The following is a 22,138-nucleotide window of genomic DNA, read 5'->3' as shown; positions in this document are numbered from 1 at the left end:
CCTAAGGATCAACTTACTTTTTAGTTTCATTTAAAAAGAATCCAGTTCGTGTACTCTGAGATGTGAAACAAAGGATGGTGAGTGGAGACAAGCAGATTTCCCTCAGAAGTGGACTCATGTTCTAAACTTACCTGCTACTGCAGATGTACCCTTGGATATCCTAGCACATCTTTACTAGCAGAAGCATCAGCATTTAGGCAACTGAATTCTGCCCTTTTCTTAGGATAGGATAAATCAGCCTCTGGATTCTCTCTCTCCATTGACCACAAAAGTCTGATTTATACTAGAATATCTAATGTTAGATGGGAAGCAAGGTGAGCAAAGTGATCTTCTAGTTTATTAAATGCAAAGAAGCACAAAAATTATACTACTACTACAAACTTCAGAAGAAAGGTGATTGAAGAGAAGTTCTGCAGAGCAGAGCAGCAGAGATCTTTTGGGGAAGACAAAAAATAAGAAACTGAGGAAGGACAATGGGAATTGAGCTGGTAGTGTGACTTAGGTGTCAGTATAGATAAAAACAGTAATTGAGAGTGAGGAAATATATACCATCAGCACAGACTGAGAATGTCTTTACAACATTAGAAGAGAAGAAAAACTTCAGCATCCCCCAAATTCTTTCCCCCCGTTCAAAATTAATTTGTCATGAAGCAAGGAACTGGTCTCAGGAGAAATAAACCAAAGGTGCCTGACACTGTATGTCAGGCTGAGGTCCAAAGAGCATAAGAGGTATCCTCTGAGTCATTGCTAGACCTTGAGGCAGAGGAAATTCTTTCCAATGTGTTTTAGAAAATGCTAACTGTACCATTAGTAGTTAACACAAAATAACACAGTCTACAGTTATCCCTCTTCTTACGAAGTCGCTCCTTTCGCTGTAAACCTGCCACACCTCCCCTGATGGGAGTGTTGATAAATGAGCTCACCTACAAATTTTGAAGGTTAGTTTGAGGTGAATGTATGACAATGCTGTCAGGAAATCTATGTCCTTTAGCTGTACCTGTGACAACTTAGAACTCAGGAATACTTACTGCTTGAAGTCCTTGGGATTTAAACGCACAATTTACAAGATCCTCAAATAAAGTAATAAAAAATGCTGCCTAGTATGACTTTTTTCACCCATTGTGATGCACATTTTAAATATGTTTGGTTTTGATCTATTATTTAATAATCTAGTACAATCTTTACTACTGTTCAGGGAGATGTTGTTAGACAAATAGGTTTTTGTTGTCTTTTTATCTTTCCGTTTTTTGCGAAAGCAAATGGAGTCTCTTTATGCCATTAACCAAAGTGACTTGTAAACAAAGAGGCAATTTAACAGCATCCCGACAGCATTACATTCCAACTTAACCCTGTGAGGACTGTACAGTGTGAAAACTCAAGCAATCAAAGAGTTGTTACTTTGCTGGGAATCTAGTAAATTATCTTTTGTCTTTACAGAGCCGTAATTGCACTTTTCTCCAACTAGATTATTCAAGAATATAATTCTTGAATTATATGTTACATTGTTACACTCTTTCTATCCACTCTGTACCTCTGACCGATTTCTCTGCTTTACATAACATTCATTTAGCGGAAGTGAATCATGAGTACTGTCAGAACCACTACAGTAAACCAGAGCATTTGCAGTGAAGGAAGCAAGCTGTAACATCAAAGGAATTTGAGGAGTGCAATAGCTGCTCTGTGGAGCAGTGGAGTTATTCGAATTCACTACATTTCACAACAAAATATGTATTTACTTTTGATTAAATTGCCTGCTGTAGTATTACCAGTATCACAGCTTGGTGTGTTACTGCCAAAAAACATACTCGAAACCAAATGCACCTCATAGGTCATACAGTTTTTGTTACATCAAGTAAAATAAAAGTGCTGCATGATTCAGCCAGTTCTCTGTCAGAGCACTCAGTATGTGCAGAAAAATTAAATTTGGGAGCGAGGAGTAAGGTTAAGAAGGAAACACAGGTTTAAGCCAGCCCTGTGGTGATCTCAGTTCTTGTCTGCTTGGTTGGGCAAAGTTACTATGATTTTTTTTTTCCTGAAAAAGCATATTTTTGCCTTTTTCAGCAAAGACACTTAAGTGTCAACAGTTTCTGCTCTTTTAAGTCCTGCATACCCCAGAAGCATGCCAGTGTTCATGATAGAATATATGCATAAACATTATTCTTTTTATCACTTATTTATACTTTATTCAACAATTCCTTTAAGCAAATGTAAATGCTATGGCTTTCTCTCTAAGTAGCGTTGTACTGATTTTTGAGCTTTCCTTTCTCTTTGTTACGGAACATGCGCTAATGTCATTTCCTCAGTTCTTATTCTGGTGATGTGTATTAGTGACTGCATTTAGAGAAGAAGGAACTTTCATATCCACTAACTCAACGAGTTTGCTAATTAGGAACAATAGCAACAGGAATGTGCAGACTACCAGGAGGAAAAAGCTTCTATGCTTAATTAATCCTCCTTATTGTCCAGTTATCTCTTTTATTATTTCTAAATATAACATAGCCTCCCTATAGTACATAATAGCTAGCTTTATGCTTCTATCTTCTCTTAAATTGGCTAAAAGCTGAGTCCCCTCCCTCTCAGCCTACGTAAGGAAACAAGTATCCAGTGATCATGGAAATCTCCCGTGAACATCAGAAGAGCACAAAACGCTTTGCTTTTGATAGAAGACACAACCACTTTAATTGCTGCCACCAAAACACTACACAGTCCAGTCACCTCTCTTAGAAAAACAGCATGCTTCAACGTAAGTCAATAATGTAGGGTTGCTACCAGTTCTCAGCAGCCTTGACAGCTAGAACATTCCTGCTGTTTTAGTGAAGAGGACCTTGATCACTACCTTCTGCAATGCTCCACTCCACTGTACAAAACAATTCTTCACCCAGTTAAAAATGATACGTCTGATAAAAAGAGAAGAAATAAGACTCACTCAATAAAGTAGACTTCCCCTTTTTCTGTATAAGCCATTTCCCAGTTATCAGGCAATGGGCCCAAATCATCATTCTCTTCAGGTTTTGTCTGCTTTGTTACATCCATATCCTCCTTTGCTTCTTCAGGCTGAGTATATCCTGGTGCAGGACAAGGTTGAGTGGAACATACCTCCCCTGAGACACCTGTACTCTTCTCTTCATGTTCACTGGATTCTACAAGAGAAGAAAAATTGCAATTTTTGGATATCTAAGTAAATGGTGGAGTATTTAGTGTGTGCAGTCTCTAAGCAATATGCTATGAACTGCAAGCCTTGAAATGAAGACAAAAATTCTGCTGGATTTGCACAAGGGGTCCCTTCAGTGATGCATGTTATCTGGATCACAATAACAGAAAATAAAACAGTAAAAATAAAACAAAACAACAAACTAATAAAGAGCTAAGAAACAGTCAAAGCATTCTGGATCATTCTGCTCAGGAGTCTTTCCGGACCAGCAGTTAGCACTGAGTAGAAGGCGGCCTCATATTCAGCTATACTACCATCTTGTGTCTCATAGCTTCATAGCTTTTCAAACTATATCTCCCCAAAGTAAATACCCTCCTATTCTGCTACAGAAAACAGATTCTTTTCAATTTAGAAAGCATATACACTCATTGCTTTTCTTACATCTATAGATGGCAAAGAAAAAATGACAACCTTGCAACTCATAGCAATGTATATAAAGTGATTGGGATTTCATTACTAGTGTCATCTGTAGGAGGCTTAGTTTCCCACAGCCAGTGCCAACTACCTCCTTTACATCTCATTGTGTTCCAGAACACATTCCGGAAGGAACCTTCCTTTCCTATGCCTTTTAAATTACTTGATCTTTATCTTTCAATCTTTACTGATTTTACTTTCCATAAAGTCAGAAATCTGGTTGTTTTCCTTTTGTTTCCAGCAGTATCTCTGCCGCTCCTAGTTCCCACAGTCCAGTCCAGGCATTCTTAGCTAAAAAGTGTATTAGAACATAGCAACAGCCATTAAAATGGCACCGGAACAAAAACATAGGACAAAACCACAAATGTACCTCAAAAAAACCTCTGCTAAATAGGGAGCAAATGTGCAATACTAGGAGTCTAAATGCTCTTTTATCTACACTGTTGAATACTTATCTCCACTCCTGGATTCTACATGCTCATCTGCATGAAGAAGGATTACCTAGGAGGGCTTCCATGCACACAGCTAATATGACAGTAGAGAACACACAATCTTTTCTTGACTAGTGCTAGCTGAAACAGGATGCTTGAGAGAACTTGTACTAGTAAAGAAACAGAGATTTCTTCACCTTAGAGGTGAATAAATTTGGACGACTGATCTACTAGGCGTATTTACAGTTTGTAAACAGTACTTTATTATATGGTCCATCTAGGAACTACTTCTTGAAAAATGAAGCAGAAACCCATTGCTTCAGTGGACAATAGAAGTGCTCATCCTCTGCCCCTGGATCCTTGTTTTCTGCTGCATTTAAATGAAAGCTGATCTCATTGAAAAAGTAGTCCTCTATATTTGGCCAAATGTAGGGCTGCAACTAAAGCACAACAAAAACAAATTCACAGCCTGGATACATTGATTAAATTTCCACTAATTATAGTTGGATACTAGGCAAGTGGCAGAAATGACCCTATATGTGAAGTCAATTAAGGTGACTTCAGCCCTACTTCAGCTAGATGCTCAGCTTCTGGTTAAAATAAGAAGAGGTGAATCCGGACCTAGCGAGCATGGCTTTAAGTTATATATATATGAAGGCTGATGCCATAAGTTCATCAACAGATATAAATCACGAGGATATGGACAATGAATATCAGATGTCTGAGGAGAAATGAGAACAAAATGGGCTCTTATATGGACAGACATATTGAAAGTCTGTGGAGAATCATAAAAAAAGGAAAGAAGAAAATATACTTTTAAAAGAAGCCCACAATGTAGTCTACTTGTTATCAGTAAACAATGAAGTTCAAGAAGATGACCATATTTTTTAAAGACCTAAGGGATGCATCCAGAGGACAGAACTATGCATGTAGGAGGTAGAAGACATCTTGAGAGAAATGATATGTTTTGTGATTCTTAGGAAATCAAAACATAAAACAAACAAAACAAAAAATTGGCATCAATGGACTTCAGAAAAGCAGATTTTGAAAAACTCAGAGAATTGATAAGTTTGATGTTTGATGTTATGGCAAGCAAGGGCAAGGAAAAAGTTGTTCAGGAGAACTGGTAAAGATGAAATACACAATACTAAGAGGGTAAGCACAAATTGTCCTAATGAAAAAGATAGATGGTAAGTATAATCAGAGATCATTTTGATTAAACTATGACTTTTCAGTGGTCTGCTACTTGATATAGAATTGTATAAAAGATGAAAACTAAGTACTAAGGATAAACACAGAAGAATAACATGTGCCTGTAAGAACAGCCAGTCTACAAAATGGGATACTGTCAGGAACATTAGGAGTAACAAGAAAACTTTCTGTAAGTACCTTGGTAATAAGAAGAAGACCAAAAGCAGATTTCACAATGTGGGAAGGAAGGGAAGCTAATAATACATGATGCATAAAAAACAAGACATTTAGTGCTCTTTTTGCTTCAGTCACTACTGAAAAGATTACCTATGATTAAATGACTAACATAATTAATGTCAGCAATAGGAGTAAAGAACTCAGATTAGAATGGGCAGAGAACAGGTCAGATACAATTCAGATAAATAGCTATTTTCAGTTGGCAGAGCCTGATGAAATGAAACCTAGAGTACTGAGTGAACTAATGAATCAGAACCATGGTTAGTAGTGACTAAACCTTTGAGACTTCTTGGAAAAAAAGAAAATTAGAAAGGACATAAACAGTACTGGTTTAAACAAAGTATCTAGGATTTAGTTTTTTTGATACTTTCATATTCTTAAATTCTGGGCACCAAAGTTCCCTTTGAAATAATTTGTTTAATTAGGCCATAATGTCTTTTTGTAGAAGAGGGGTAAGGAATTGTAACTTCACTAGAACCTTCAATCTATTTTTAATTCCTAGAAGGATGGTGGGACCAGCAATCAAACAACCTACATGTAAGCTCTTCAAAGGTGATAAGTAATTGTCAGAATTTCTTAAGAGGGAATTGTGCCAAGCTAATCTTATTTCTTTTCATGACAGGGTAACAGGTGTTGTTACTTGGGGAGAAATGGTAGACATATCTTGATGTTAAAAAAAGACTTCAGACAGTGACGCATACAGCCTTTTAGAATAATGTGGAAAAAAAAGTAGACCAGATCTAGACCAGGGTGATACTCTGTAGCTCTGCAGCCATACAGAGGTCATGTGCTGTTTAAATGGAAGTCATACACAAGTTATGGGTGATTACTAGTATTGCATACTGTTGGGGAGTGTGATCTGGCTGTGGGAAAAAATAAAGTTTTGTTCAGCTGAATTGCAAAATGGAATAGCAGGATCTTGGGGAGCTGAATTCACCTGCTCCTTATCTAATACTTCCAAATTCCCATCTCCTTGACTTTCCCAAGTACATGGCATATGGCTGAGGCAAAACACCACAGCCAGCTGCACAAATTCAGGATGCGGAAAAACTCTCTAGGTAGAATTTTGTGGAAAAAAAAAGTAAACATGATAACAGGTAGGAAAGGTAAGCCTATGCAATACATATCCTTCCATATTCAGCTACAGTAAGGTTTCAGCAGAAATACTGTGCTCAGTTTCAAGGACTCCATTTCTGGGGAAAATGGAAACAGTTCAGAGGACAGCCACGAAAACAAACAGAAATATGGTAAGATCAAAGAACTTGAGGACAGAGGAAACATTTTTAAATGTGTTTTTTTTTTTTTTTTTTTGCTATTTCTGCAGAGCAAAAGGAAATTGACAAGTCTGTCAGCTATATTCCTGAGCCTATCCTGAGTCTTGAGCACATTTTTACTGCAGAAATGTTGCTGTAAAGACTAAATCGAGGGCAAGATGTGAGGCTACAAGGTACATGTGACTGCAGAAGAATAACTAAATTTGTAGCATAGGTGCATCATGCACAATGGCTAATGATCAAGCACTGGTTTGATAGTATACAGATATGGCAATATTTTAACATGAGATTTTTAAAATGTATTAGCTTTCTCAAGATCTTTTTTTCAACAGGTTAGATGAGGTCAAGCTCTTGACTTTCAATAAATATATTAATAAATTCCAGCCGTCATTGTGACACAGAAAATGTGAAAACATGAGCCTTGAAGATTAGAAGAAATATCTTGAGCTTGTCTCAGCTAGATTGCTATCAAAATATGGAGGGAAAACAGGAATCTGACATGTATATAACCACTTAGAAATATAATTTTTTAAAGCCAATCTCCTGACTTATTCATTCCCGGATCATCAGTTTTAATAACTTGTTTTGGTAATAACAGAGGAGCCATCCTGATGACTAAAACCCAACCAATTAAGGTAGAATTGCCCAATGCCATTTAATTTAACACAATAGCCATTCCAGTTACAAGTTATTTGGAGTGCAGCACTATGCTATCATTTTATATTATATATTTTGTTGTATGTATCTATCATTCAATTACTCCATCTCAGGTAGATATTCATCTTTCTGATTTTCATTGTGTTAATAAATATTCATATACAGTATTTGATCTGATAAAAAGTAGGAGTGATGGTTAGAATTAATAGTGTCTTAAATATAAAGTTTGAAATACAGTAATACATTTCAAGAGCATAAATATTTGCCTTCAAATAACATCTGATATAAACAGATCCTAAAACTGTACCATAATACTTGGCCAGAAATATATTTGTCACTAAAAAACCAATCAATTGACTTTACATCAAATGAAATAGCTTACAGGTACTGTCTCACCAGAGCACAGATTACATGGTTGAGTTTTCAAAAGCAATTTAGTGTAGTATCTCAACAGTGACTGCCCTGCAAAGTGACAGAAGAAGTAACAGCAAATCAACAGCAAGTTACCGCGTATCTGAAATACAATTAACTTTGTGGAAAAGATAATATGCATATCAAAAATACTACTATTGTTAAATACTGTACATTGATCTGTGTAGTACTCCAATATCAGCAATTTTCTAAGATGACATATTCTCTGTACTGCTCTTGGACAATATGGTAATTTTCTTTTTTGAATAATTGGAAGTTTTGATAGCTCCAGAATTTGAGCCTTTACCCAACACGTCACTTGCATTTTAAACTGTTTCTATTATTTATTCTAACACTTGAAATTTGCCATCTAAACATATAAAAGAATCATGCCACTTTGTTATTTTAATGCTTCAGATTCACGCAGTAAATTTTAAAAATTATTCTTTTCTTCCAAAAGAATCAACCCTGATGACCTAAGCAACAGCAGTAGAGAACAAATTAAAGGAAATATTATTAAATATTACTTATGAAGTGGTTTTAGCAGCTCTGAAGAAAAAAATATTGCAGCTCTTGATTGTATCTAAATGAGTAATTTGTCACAAGTCCTGCACAGAATCACAGAACACTTGAGGCTGGAAGGGACCTATAGAGATCATCTAGTCCAACCCTCCTGCTCAAGCCGAGTCACCTACAGCAGGTTGCCCAGGACCCTATCCAAACACTTTTGAACATCTGCAAGGATGGAGACTCCAGAACCAATCTGGGCAACCTGCTCCAGTGCGCAGTTACCCTCACAGTAAAAAAGCTTTTCCTAATGTTCAAATAGAACTTTCTGTGTTTCAGTTTGTGCCCCACAGGAAACAGTCCATTCCTTTAAATAACTGCACAACACAAGAATTGTTCAATTGTTGTCTACTGAGCTTCATGCCTCTATTTTCTTATGAAAATATCACTCTTCAGCCTGAGAGCTGCTGCCTCCCGCTGGAGGAAAACCCATGCTGCCCCTATGTAAGGTAACACTTTCCCACAGAGCTGTAGTCAGATTTGGGCTTTGGTGGTTTGCATAGCGGCGCTGTTCCAATGAAATCTAACATAGTAAAAACTAGCAGTGATGAGGGGAAAGGAAAATGAGACAGCAGGAGATCAGGGGAGTACAGGTTATTTTGTAAGTCATAGGATGTGGCTTAATGGTGATAAGTTGAATTAAGATAAACACTTATACTAGAAATATCAAGCGATACTAACTTAGGTATTTTTTAAAATCTACTGGCTCTTGCATACTGTGTCCTTTCTTTTCTTGCCTCTGGCTACCTTTACTGTGTAATAAGAAGAGAGTAAGTTCATGTAGCTTTCCGGGACTACTGCACCTCACATGATGATTGACGACATTGGGACTTTAGCTTTTTACTTCATTATTAACCTAGGGCATGCAATGATTCTTTCGAAAAGCATTCTATGTCATATCATAGAATCATAGAATCGGTAAGGTTGGAAAGGACCTCTGGAGATCATCTAGTCCAACCTCCCTGCTCAAGCAGGGTCACCTAGAGCATGATAGACAGAGCTGCATCCAGGCGGGCCTTGAAGATCTCCAGAGAAGGAGACTCCACAACATCTCTCGGCAACCTGTGCCAGTGCTCCATCACTCTCCCAGGGAAGAAATTCCCCCTCACGGTCAGGCGGAACTTCCTGTGCTTCAATTTCTGCCCATTGCCTCTTGTCCTGTCACATGGGACAACTGAAAAGAGTTTGTCCCCATCCCCTTGACACCCTCCCTTCTTGACACATTGATCAGATCCCCCCTCAGTCTTCTCTTCCCCAGGCTGAAGAGGCCCAGCTCTCGCAGCCGTTCCTCATACGGCAGGTGCTCCAGCTCTCGGCTCATCTTCGTAGCCCTACGCTGGACTCTCTCCAGTAGCTCCAGGTCTCTCTTGTCCTGGGGAGCCCAGAACTGGACACAGTACTCGAGATGAGGCCTCCCCAGGGCTGAATAGAGGGGCAGGATCTCCTCCCTCCACCTGCTGGCAACACTCTTCCTAATGCACCCCAGGAGACCACTGGCTTTCTTGGCCACAAGGGCACATTGCTGGCTCATGGTCAACTTGTCATCCACCAGCACTCCCAGGTCTTTCTCCGCAGAGCTGCTCTCCAGCAGGTCAGTCCCAAGCTTGTTCTGGTGCTGGGACTCTGCATTTGCCCTTGTTGAACCTCAGGAGGTTCCTCTCTGCCCAACTCTGCAGCCTCTCCAGGTGTCTCTGAATGGCAGCACAGCCCTCTGGTGTGTCAGCCACTCCTCCCAGCTTGGTATCATCTGCAAACTTGCTGAGGAGGCACTCTGTCCCCTCATCCAGGTCATTGATGAAAAAGTTGAACAGGATGGGACCCAGTACTGAGTCCCAGGGGACACCGCTAGCCACAGGCCTCCAACTAGACTCCACGCCACTGATGATGACCCTGTGAGCTCTGCCTTTCAGTCAGTTCTCAATCCATCTCACTGTCCACTCGTCTAACCCACACATCCTGAGCTTCTCTAGGAGGATATTATGGGAGACAGTGTCAAAAGCCTTGCTGAAGTCAAGGTACACAATGTCCACTGCTCTCCCCTCATCTACCCAGACAGTCATTCCATCACAGAAGGCTATCAGACTGGTTGGGCATGATTTCCCCTTGGTGAATCCATGCTGGCTACTCCTGATCACCTTCTTTTCCTCCAAACGCCTGGAGATGACATCCAGAATGAGCTGTTCCATCCCCTTTGCAGGGACGGAGGTGAGGCTGACCGGCCTATAGTTTCTTGGTTCCTCCTTCTTGCCCTTTTTGAAGACTGGGGTGACATTGGCTTTCTTCCCGTCCTCAGGCACCTCTCCAGTTCTCCAGGACCTTTCAAAGATGATGGAGAGCAGCTTGGCAACAACATCTGCCAGCTCCCTCAGCATTTGTGGGTGCATCCTGTCCGGGCCCATGGATTTGTGGATGTCTAGCCTGCCCAGAAGGTCTCTAATCCTATCCTCCTCAACCAAAGGAAAGTCTTCCCTTCTCTGGACTTTCTCCCTCGCGTCCAGGCTGCAGGATTCCTGGGGCTGCCCTTAGCAGTGAAGACTGAAGCAAAGAACGCATTCAGTAATTCTGCCTTCTCTGTATCCCTTGTCACCAGGGCCACCGCTCCATTCAGTAGCGGGCCCACATTTTCCCTAGTCCTCCTCTTGCTGACAATGTATTGGAAGAAGCCCTTCCTGTTGTCCTTGACATCCCTTGCCAGACTCAATTCCAACTGGGCCTTAGCCTTCCTCGCAGCATCTCTACATACTCTGACTGCATTCCTGTAATTCTCCCAAACAGCCTGTCCCCTCTTCCACATTCTGTGTACTTTCTTCTTCTGTCTGAATTTGGCCAGGAGCTCCTTGCTCACCCATGCAGGTCTCCTGCCCCTTCTGCTGCACTTCTTACTCATAGGGATGCACCACTCTTGAGCTTGGAGGAAGTGATGTTTGAATATTAGCCAGCTCTCCTGGACCCCCCTTCCCTCTAGGGCCTTAACCCATGAGATTCCACCAATCAGGTCTCTGAAGAGCCCGAAGTCCGCTCTCCTGAAGTCCAGGGTTGCAATCCTGCTTGTTGCCTTACTTCTTTCCTGCAGGATCCTGAACTCCACCATCTTGTGGTCACTGCAGCCACAGGTGCCCCAACCTTCACATCTCTAACCAGTCCCTCTCTGTTGGTAAGGACAAGGTCCAGCAGGACACCCTTCCTCATAGGCTCCTCCACCATTTGTGACAAGAAGTTATCATCAATGCATTGCAGAAGCCTCCTGGACTGTTTGTGCCTTGCTGTGTTGTCCCTCCAGCAGATGTCAGGGTGGTTGAAGTCCCCCAAGAGAACCAGGGCCTGTGATCTTGAGGCTACCTCCAGCTGTCTACAGAAGGCCTCATCAACTTTCTCTTCCTGGTCAGGTGGCCTGTAGTAGACACCCAGAACAGTGTCCCCTGTGTTAGCCTGCCCTTTGATCTTTACCCATAAGCTCTCGGCTGCCTCCTCCTCCTCCACCCCAGGCAGAGCTCGATGCATTCCAGATGCTCTCTCACATAAAAAGCAACTCCACCACCTCGCCTCCCTGGCCTGTCTCTCCTAAAAAGCACACTATCTTATCCCTCAATTATTTTTGAGCCTACCAGAAATTTCATTCTGTGAAATTGAACAACTTACCATTGTTCAAGTAATGTCAGAATAATACATATATATAAGCATTCTTTCAACTTCAGAATGGTTCTTTTGGAATTTGGAAGAAAATAAAACATATAATCAGTCAGAAGTGTGAAGCAAATGTGACATGACCAACAAGTCATGATGATGGCTGTGAAGGAGACTGGCTTAATTCTTTGCAGACTCCAAGAACAGTGAATGTCTTACAAGCTGGTTGCAGCTTGACAATCTTTTTACCTCTTTTGTGAAACCATCGGTTTTGCAGAAATTGTTAATTTCAATGAAGTGGCCATCAGGAAGGGCTTCCCAGGTGAAGGATTTCTTGTCCAAACTTGTGACTAGAAGAGGCTGAACCCAGAAGAGCCAGGACTCTAATAGTTTGGGCAATTGCCTTAAATATGAAGAACTCAACATGGACTCTAGACTCGTGATCATCTCTTGCCTATCCTAATAGTTATTCTGTAGACTGTGTCTCTTGTACACTGCTTGGTCAATAGTAGGATTATTTGCTTAAATTTAGCCAGCTAGGCTTCTGTGTAGTTGGAGGCTCAATAAAGCATTCTAGGTTGCAGATGCTCTAAAATGGATATCTTAAATAGCTATGCTCATTAGCTCTTTGGAAGTGCCTCTTCTTATTTTTTAAGGGAAAAGTTTCGTCAGATGTTTTACTTCAAACAAGAAGTAAAGCACTTAGGTATATAAATCTGTAAAATTTGATGAGATAAATTCCATCTCCTAGTTAACAGTAATGTATGCTGAAAGAACTTGATTCAAGAGGAAGGACTGACTAAAATGACCAAAATTCTCACCCTAAAGAAGTAGGAAAACTTCCCGATGGGTTCTGGGCTGAGGACAAGTGACATAAGTCAGATAGAGCAAACACACTGAGCTGCACAAATTAAAAGCAAGACAATTATATATCATGCTTCAAGACCTTCAGTCTGTCCATATAGAGCTGTCAGAGGGAAATCTGATGGCAAAGGGAGCAAGGTATATAGAAATATTGATGAAAAATAGATTCCTACTAATAAAGCTCCAGAGGTACACAGATTACCTCCTCAGTCAGCAATTAGGAAATGGCATAAACTAAAATGAAAAATAAGACCAAAAGCAAAGATCTCTCCAATACAAATGTTGCTTACTGATTTGATAAAGACAGGTTAATTTTCCTTGGATTCATCTTAGATCTGTTACTTCTTCAACTTAGCAGCCCCAGGTGTTACAGCAGTCCTTTGCTTTGCTAGCACTCTTATACCATTGGCAGGCAATACGATGTTAAGTTGTTGAGCATCTATAAAAAATGTATCAATCTTTCAGATGTCCCAAGAGTCCTGTATTTAATAAAAGACTCCCTTTAGAAGTGAGGCGTTTAAAACAGAACATACTTGCTAAAAGAACTGTTATTTCACATCATGCCTGTGGTTGCTTCTGTACAAAGCCTACGCTGCTCCCTTCAGCGGGGGCGGACCTCCCCTAAAACATTAGCACGCTTCCGTTTTCCTGACCGTTCAGAGACACAAACTACAAATGCACATACATTTTAGAGGCAGCTACGACTGTCAGCTCACAGAGAAAACGTCTACAGTAACCGGATCCGTGGGAGCTGCATTCCCCAATAAAGGCGACACAGCATGTACGTACAGAGCTGCTTTGCCCCAGTCCCCGAAGTCCTCAATCAGTGCAAGCGCACAACAAAACGCTGCTTATGAAACCCGAGAGCCAGCACAGGCACCGCTTGTTCGGCTAGCCACACCTACAGGAATTACTTCGTGGGGGTGAGGAGGGCAAGGCCGGCGGAGCTGTCTTACTCATGCATTTCATTCCTTAACACAGCGCACGCCAGTGGCTATTTCTTGGGTGCTGCCTAGTCGTCCTTCATGTAGAATTTGCCTGTGAGAAGTGAGTGACAGGTGGCCAAAGCAAGAAAAAAAGCAGGTACATATTGCCTCTTGTTCCAGTTTGAACTGGAATATATTGCCTTAGAAATTGCACCTCAGCAGTGGTGGAGCCTGTGGCACCTTTTGAATAACTGCAAAGAATGATTTCTGTAATGATTTCTACAATACACATCAGAGACCATATCCTGCCTCTGCTTCCTTCACATGGAGGTATCCTGGCAACAGAGCCAGTGCTGATGCTTTACGTAAGGATTCATCCTGGGTTTCAATCCTTTTTTTGCTTAGCTTAGCAGTGTAGGAAAGAGACTAAGTGTCAGAGTATTGCTGGCAGATACAATGTTGTGCGGATGGAAGGAGGACAGCTTGTACAGCATGTGATGGCAGTGGTCGGAGATAATTCTGCAGGACTTTGGAGAGTGGAGTGGGGAGAATGTGCTCCACCCCTACACTTCCATGTCACCCGCTTAGACACGAGGGTGGATTCTGCCTGGGGGATTTGCCCTTAATTTTTAGGCAACTACAATAGAAAAACGTGCAGCAAATATATTCAATTTGATCTACTTTCTAATTAAAAGGAGAAAAAAAGTACATAAAAAATCAGGAGTATGAATATCCTTCTCACAGCATTTAGATTAGGGAATGATTTTATTGTTTTACATTAACCTATACATTCAGCAAACACGTAATATACCACTTTATTTTCTTATCTGTATGATTGTCCCTACAAGACTTCTACTTCAATCATTTGTTTCTGAATTTCTAAGTTCACCAAGAGAGCTCAGAGTTGTTTCTCAAAGAGATATAAATGCCTGAATTCCTTAATATCCTACTTGAATAACAATAAAAAAAAGTCTTAAATAGTATTTCAGAATTAAAAAACGTTATTTCAGAATTTAAATAAACGATTAAATACTGTCAAATGATGATTCTTGCTGAAATGTTTCAGAGGAAACTGATTACCTGCTTGATAAAAGGATGAGTCCATATCTTGATTTCCTCTTTTTCTGAAGAACTATAATCCCAGGGGTAAAACAATTGCTACGTTTTAGGACTAGGCAACTGAAGTCTTCATCAGCTTTATGCAGGATCTGGAACATTACTGAATATGTCCTATCTGCCTAGAAACTGAAGCAGGTTTGACAAAGCTTCTTGATGCTCAGGTGACAGTACTGGCAACTCAGTTTCACTGGCACTGGCCAGAATTCATCAATAGGATGGCAGCTTTGCTGTCATGACATAGTATCTCTAAGATTTCATAATATTTTATAAAAGTTCACTTCATAGTCTAGTGAATTCTCTTGCGAGCTACAAGTATCATCATTTTAGAGAAAGGAAACTTGAAGCATAGATGGGATTAATTTGACCAAAATTATAGATATTTGTGTCTCAGCTACCTCTTCAGACTCTCTCTATAGCCAATGAACAGAAATAGGCAGTTGTGATTGATTTCCTAGATTAGAAATCTAAAACGGATCATATGAACTGTGCTTAGACAGTAGATTTTTTTTTCTCTTCTGGCTATAAAGAGGGTTCAGGGTGACTAACTTAGAGACAGATACCTTTACTGTAGTTAAGTAAGATGACTTCCCAAAATAGAGGTTAAGTGGTTTGTTTTATGTTTGAAAGCAGTCCTATTATTCAGTATTCCTGGCTTCCAGTCTGCAAGTGCATTCTTACCTGAACATGAATATTCTCACTGCAAAAGGAGGCAGCTGAGAACTCTGTGAATAACAGAAACACATTGCAAAGTAAGAAGGAATAACAAACCTGGTGTTACTGTCATGTCATTTCCATTGACTACAGGTCTTTCTTCTTCTTCTTCTTCTGGTGGTTCAATACTTGTCTTCTCCATATTGCTCACAGATTTATTCCTTTTACGCTTGCCTTCAGCCCCAGGAGTAGCACCTGGAAGGATCTGATCTGTTACATTTAACAATAATGGAGCTGGTTCTGCTGGAGGCTTTGGGGTGCCGTAATAGTTGTCTGGAAAGAAAAGGAATGGAATAACATGTACATTCACAGCATTACATCTACTTCTTCTTTGTCTTTTGGTTTAATTAATGAGATTATGTGATGTAATACATCAGCTAATATAAAGATTAGTTTAAAATGTTTTCTGTGAGGTTAAAAATCCACTTTTCATGATGTAGTAGATATTTTTAGTGGTAGCACTAGTGATCCAATCATGCTCACAAATATGTACTACATATTTGTGCTTCCTCAAACTCTAACAGGCTAAATCACTATTTTTTTCATCTAAACAACAGACAAGCAGGAAGCATACTGAAGTCATTCTTCATTTCCAACCACTAGTTAGGACTAATCAGTTTTATAACATTTATGCCACAATATAAAAGTTTCTGAAAAATCAAAGAGACCATAGAGGTATTGGATATTCATCCTGTTACATCATTTTCATACCCTCAAAATTCTCTTAGCTGGTTAGAAAGTACATTATTGCTTAGTGATTCACAATAATAAGCAAGGCCTGTACTACTTCACTTTTTGTATTTGTCAAATTTTTGCTATTCATGACAAAGCTCTAGATTTGCAATTGTTAATACTAATATATTTTCAAAGAAAGATGAAACCTTAGGCTTTAGGGCTTAAAATTATCTGTAACTACTAAGAAATTCTAAGAAGACTTAGTGGCTGACAGATTACCCTCTATTTGTCTCATAGGAAGTCTCTGGCAACTTCTTTTGAATCATCCACTTTCTGTCTGAAGGTTATTAGATTAGATTGACCATGATCTGATCTGATCTATCTGATCTGTATGTTTGAATTTCTAGTACATCTGGGCTCAAAACTAGTTTCCTAATAATAAAATAAGACATATGGATAAAAATATATAATTTATGCAAAGTTATCTTTTTTTTCTTGAGAAAGTTGCATTTTTCTGCATTATTTTGTCTTCACAGTGGCAACAGTTCATGAAGAGGGCAGTGAAAATGATGCCTCACAACTAGATTAACAAGCAGTTAATATCGAAAACTATTGTCCAGCTCTGAGGAATTTTTCCAAAAAAACTATGTAGTGCAAAACTATTGCACTATTCAGTGCCAATATACTTAAGAGTTGCTGAAGGGATTTGATATGACTGTATATAAATTCTTGTCCTAAAATGTAAGGCTTCTGCACAATCAAAGCAGTAACAACTTCCAGAAATGATTTTAACATAGAGATGCAAAACAGATAGGGAAATATATCTGCACAGCAAAGCATTATAAGATATATTTTGCAAGCAGCATAAAAATATTTCTGGTATGAGTATTCCTTTGTGTTTTGCTATGAAATACAATGTTCAGCCACAGTACCACCTTGATAAAGGCAAGTAATTGAATAGTCTTACAACTACTGTATACTCTATGAATTTTCACAGTGGTTTAGCATTATTATTGTTATTCAGAGCAGATGTTTCTGTAATTGTAATATACTAGGAAAATTTACTGTGTTAAATGGCCCTCATATTCATTCTGGACTTCAGAGATGGCAAAAGAAACCACTGACTTGCTAATGATTTTCTTTTGATTTTATGGGATTTCACATGGAGCCCTGAAGTCGGGGGGAACGAGTCCTGGTGCGGTACGGCTGCCTGCCGAAGGTGACCTGCCCTCCCACGCTCTGCACCAGGCTCCTCACACTCTTGCTGTTGAAGCAGGGGAGAAGAATTTGGGGTTTATCAGGGGAGAAGAAATTTACCCTGATCTGCTGTAAAACTGGACCTCCAGAAAATGTCAAAATTAGGTCTGGTCACAAACAAACTTCTGAACTCCAACAGGGCTTTGCATTTATGGTATTTGATAGCACCTGATAACAGACGGTTTTGAAAGCAATGCTAGCTTGAAAATCTACTTTTGTATTTCCTGAATAGCATGTTATCTGTATTAGTGAAATCTGTGCCTGTAATGTTACATACTTTGAAAAAACAAGATTTAAAAGCCTCCAGTTTAAAAGTCTCCTCCCTAACCTACACCATTTTACCGTTTGAAGGCGTATCAGCATCGTAGCTGCCCTAAGGTTCGTGAAACTTTTCCACCGATTCCAGAAATAAGAGTATACAAAACCTAAGGTTGTAGGTCCACTGTGATACAAAAGTGTAATTAAAAGTGCAGTACCTTGGCTATTCTGTGCTTCTTTCTTAGTTTTTCCACTTGTCATACAAAATCAAGTGTAGAAGAAAATTCTACTTTTTAAAGGTCAATGATTGATTAAAGAAAGCTGAAATGCCATAACTATCACATTTGTAAGCTAATGATAAAATTCTGAAGAGTAGATAAGAGGACAGACACTAAAAGATGTTTTAAATGAAGGACATATTCATTCTATTTTAGTAAATTATGCTTTTAAAAAAAAACACTCATTTTAACTCAGATCAACTGTACATTTCAGTAGGAGACAAAAGATTTATGTGAACATAATATGTATCAAACATGAGAAAGAAAATTGCACATTTAAGATTAGAAGCCAATTCTTTCAGTTTCAAATTGAAAAAGTAATATAATTTCCACTTTCCACCCTATAACATAATATGTTATTTTTCCCTTATATGATGAAGTAACGGTTGATTTAAACATGAGTCCTGCATTATTACTTGACTGAGCTATCTATTTCAATTCAAATATATGTGTAAGCAGGGGCAATAAAAATAAGAAATTGAACCACAGATATTGACATAATAAGTGTACCAGAAAAATGATAAAAAGAAATAGTATAATTAGAGAGGTAAAAATGTATTGGATGAGGAACCCAGCCAGTTCAACGGAGGAATGATGCTACATTATAGAGAAATTAGAATCAGTGTAAATTGTATCTTGTATTGAAAAGTCTCTCTGTGTTTTGAAATTCAATGCCAAAGTAGAAGTATAGCACTAACACTTACCATGAATTTCTCAACCTTGATGGTAACATGCTGACCAAGTCAGTGAGAACACAAAACATAATGGAAGACTAACTCTCGTAAAGGCTGGGAAAATGTCGTATCAAGGCATAATGCAGAAAATAGATTTTTAAATAATTTTTGTAGCAATGATGTTTGGAAAATCTGAGAAAAGCAACAACTTTTGATCCTGCTTGAGCAAGGCACAGGGCCTGGTTCAAGATGTTACTGTTGAAACATAAGGTTCCTGCAGGAACAAAAAGCCCACCAATCATTTCAATTGTGTTTAATTCTTAAAAAAGATGAACTAAATAAAAAAATAAAGCACAATAAAGGAAAGTATGAACCTCGTGGTTCCAAAATGTAACAGTTAGGAGATTTTAAGAAAGGAACAGAGCACAAAGCAGCAGACATCTTTACAGCACCGTATCAAATCACGTAGTCGCCTCACTTCTGTATACTTGCTGCTGTTTTGGACGCTGCCCCTCAAGAATTACATAGGGGAACTAAAGAAGGCCAATTAAACCTTGGAATTGCCTTACCTAGTGTGGGGTTTTCAGCTCAGAATGTTACAGATAGCTGCAGGGAGGAACATGTATCTCTGCATGCCTTCTCTGTTCTTGTATTTCATGCCTTACCATCTACTGTGGGACAGTAATAGAAACAAAATATGAGGCTACGGTTTCCTTTGGTTTAACTGCTCTCTTACACCCGTGTCTCCTCGCGGTACTTAAATGTGTGCATATTCCTCAGCCATCCCTGCACAGAGGTCAAGCGGTCGGTTTAAGCAAGCAGTGCTTAAACTAAGCTCTTTAGGCTGGACCTGACTAAAAGCCTTCATGCAGACAGGCAGTACAGAATGAGTACCTAATTGTGGAAAAGCCCTCATGTCTTAATCGGTCTTGCTACCGCGCCTGATTGCACCGGTGCTGCCAGCCTACTTCTGAGCGCAGCTGAACAGTGAAGATGGTCTGTCCTAACCTGTTTGTCTTTGCTGCTGAAATGGCTTGGAATCCCCAACACCGTTGCAATTATCAAGTGTCCTTTGCCACCCCTGACCTGCATGAAAAGGCATACCAGGTTTTGCAAAGAGGAAGTCGGATAAAATTACGGTGGAAGTTAATCCTGAAGACAGACACCAAACCAGAAATTCAGAAGGTCAGGAGAGACACAAAAAGGGGAAAATAAGGAGGACAACATAGCTATATTTTTTATTAACCGGATCTCACCTATTTCAAAAAACAGTAAGACCTTTATGATATTGATGAAGCATTTGATGTTGAAGCAATAGATCCTAACTTGTTTCCTGAGAAATAGTAAGTCCTGACAGAAAACAAAAGTTACATTTTTGGCGGCAGTAAAGAAGCAGACGAATCATCAGGTTGACATGTTAAGAAAAGTCAGATCTAGTGATGGTAAATATGCTGATGCCACTCTCACTGTGACTGACACCCTGTCATCCCCATTACTGGAAGCAGATATTCCTACAGAGGCTTACACAGTTTTGTGTTGTTTTGTGCTGCATCGTAAGGACTGGCCTATGTCCACGCGTGCCGCGGCCTTACAGGTTGCCTGCACCTCCAACCCAATGAGACCAGCATGGCTCAACCTCTCCCCTTCAGCAAGCGATGGCTCAGATGTGAAGGGTGCCCAAGGTGCCTCCTCTGTGTTCCCTTACTCTCCTGTGGACCTGCCTGTCTGTGCCCCAGGATCGGAGAGGAGGGAGGCTCCTGGCTAGGTCCACATCGCAGGCTGTGGAGGAAGGTGCTCCCTCAGGTCCTAGCCAGCCAAAATTATCAGATTATTTTGGAACAGGATTATTGTTGTGATGGTCCCTGGGTCCTACCTGTAGCCCTCTGAAGCCTCCCTAATCTCATCTAAGAAATGAAAAATTCCACAATATATGATAATTTCATGATACTTTAAAAAAATTAAATATTATGAAAAGGTAAAATGGTGGTGCTGAGGAATTAGGAGATTATATTGTGAATGAACAATCAGAAAAATTCAGAGATACGCCAGAGTCAAAAGATCTTAATATAAATACTTCCAGAACTGGTATGGTTCAGATTCTGAGCCCAGAGACAGATATAAATTTCTTTTCACACTTATTTTTAGAGTGGAATGATACAATATCAAGCTAAAAACATACCACAAATTCTGCTTATTCAGCACCCTAATTTAAACTGCTCCCTCTGTACTGTTTATACAACTTTAAATTGCCTAAGTATTAGACAAAATTGTGCAAGTCAGCCATATCTCTAGAAAATAAAAGATTAACCTTGTTTTTCAGTTATTAGAATGGCAATCATGAATTTTATCATGAATGTTAAATTTCTCCATATCCCTTCTCTGGTCAGCAACTGATGATAATACATTAAGAGAAAAGTACTCTGAAGACTAATCATTGGCTGGTAAATGAGGTAGATTTGATACTGTAACAGCTGACAAACACATGTGGAAAACAGCTCATTGCAGTGGCACAAAGTTTTGAATAGACAGCAGTTAAAGTATTTTTTTTAATTAAATAATAAATGTGAATATTTTATTCAAAGCTGATAACTGCATTTGTTAATGTCTAGAGGCCTAACACATATCTCAAGAAGCAATCTGTTCAATTTTAGTGTATAATCAAGAAGTCTGAACACTATCCAAATGAAAGTAAAAATATAATAAAAAAAACAGATTCAGGAAGAAACTAAAAAGTGTAACATTAACAATACAAGGAAAACTGAAAGAATTCCCCATCTGTAGCAGCCCACAGTTTGCAAGCCTTGGGCTGTCAGGCTTGAGTTTGCACGAGTCTGAGCCTAGATCTTGTTTTCTTTGATTTTAAACCTTGAGCATTCTTTGGACACAGTGTACAGGCTTTGGGAAAGCTCCAGAAAACAGCAAGAAAGAAAGCCTGTGTTTTTGGTATTGCTTAGGGCAGGCTCAAGTACACTGGCAGCAGGACAAGCAAGAACAGAATCATGTGTTTTGAGTATTGAAAAGTTATTGGTCTGCACAGCCCAGGTGAATGGGTTGTAGATACCTTCTTTAGAAGGTTTGGTATTGGGTGCAACAGACCTTGAAGATAGGTAGGATCCCTAAACTTGGGTTCCATACAGCTCCTAAACTCTGCACAGACCTCCAGGGCCAACTGTGCAGGTGCCTACAACAACCATGAGCTTACTTTACTGTGCTGTTAGATCCACCTTGCCATGAAAGTAGACAGGATTCGCTTGGTTTGTAAAATACTTAGGTCTAATCAATTGACATTTCCTTATGAAAATATTTTATTCTAATCTTTCTGATCACCTCTATACTTCATTTAGAAGTATAAACATGTC

General features: G+C 39.4%; 1 protein-coding gene across 7 annotated transcripts in view; it reads right to left on the bottom strand.

Annotated features, from left to right (window-relative positions):
- The window catches only part of MAGI2 (membrane associated guanylate kinase, WW and PDZ domain containing 2), a 749,564-nt gene that overhangs the window by 237,253 nt on the left and 490,173 nt on the right, over positions 1-22,138 (bottom strand). For all 7 annotated transcript variants that reach the window (XM_062581410.1, XM_062581437.1, XM_062581429.1 and 4 more), the window contains exons 4-5: positions 15,695-15,910; positions 2,927-3,140 (exon numbers count right to left, since the gene is read on the bottom strand). In XM_062581410.1, the coding sequence (XP_062437394.1) occupies positions 2,927-3,140; positions 15,695-15,910 (430 nt within the window). The remainder of the gene's footprint in view (positions 1-2,926; positions 3,141-15,694; positions 15,911-22,138) is intronic.

This window comes from Rhea pennata, chromosome 1 (assembly GCF_028389875.1).
Source record: "Rhea pennata isolate bPtePen1 chromosome 1, bPtePen1.pri, whole genome shotgun sequence".
Lineage (NCBI taxonomy): Eukaryota > Metazoa > Chordata > Aves > Rheiformes > Rheidae > Rhea > Rhea pennata.
The sequence above is the reverse complement of the archived record's forward strand: the minus strand, read 5'-3'. Positions and strand labels throughout refer to the sequence as shown.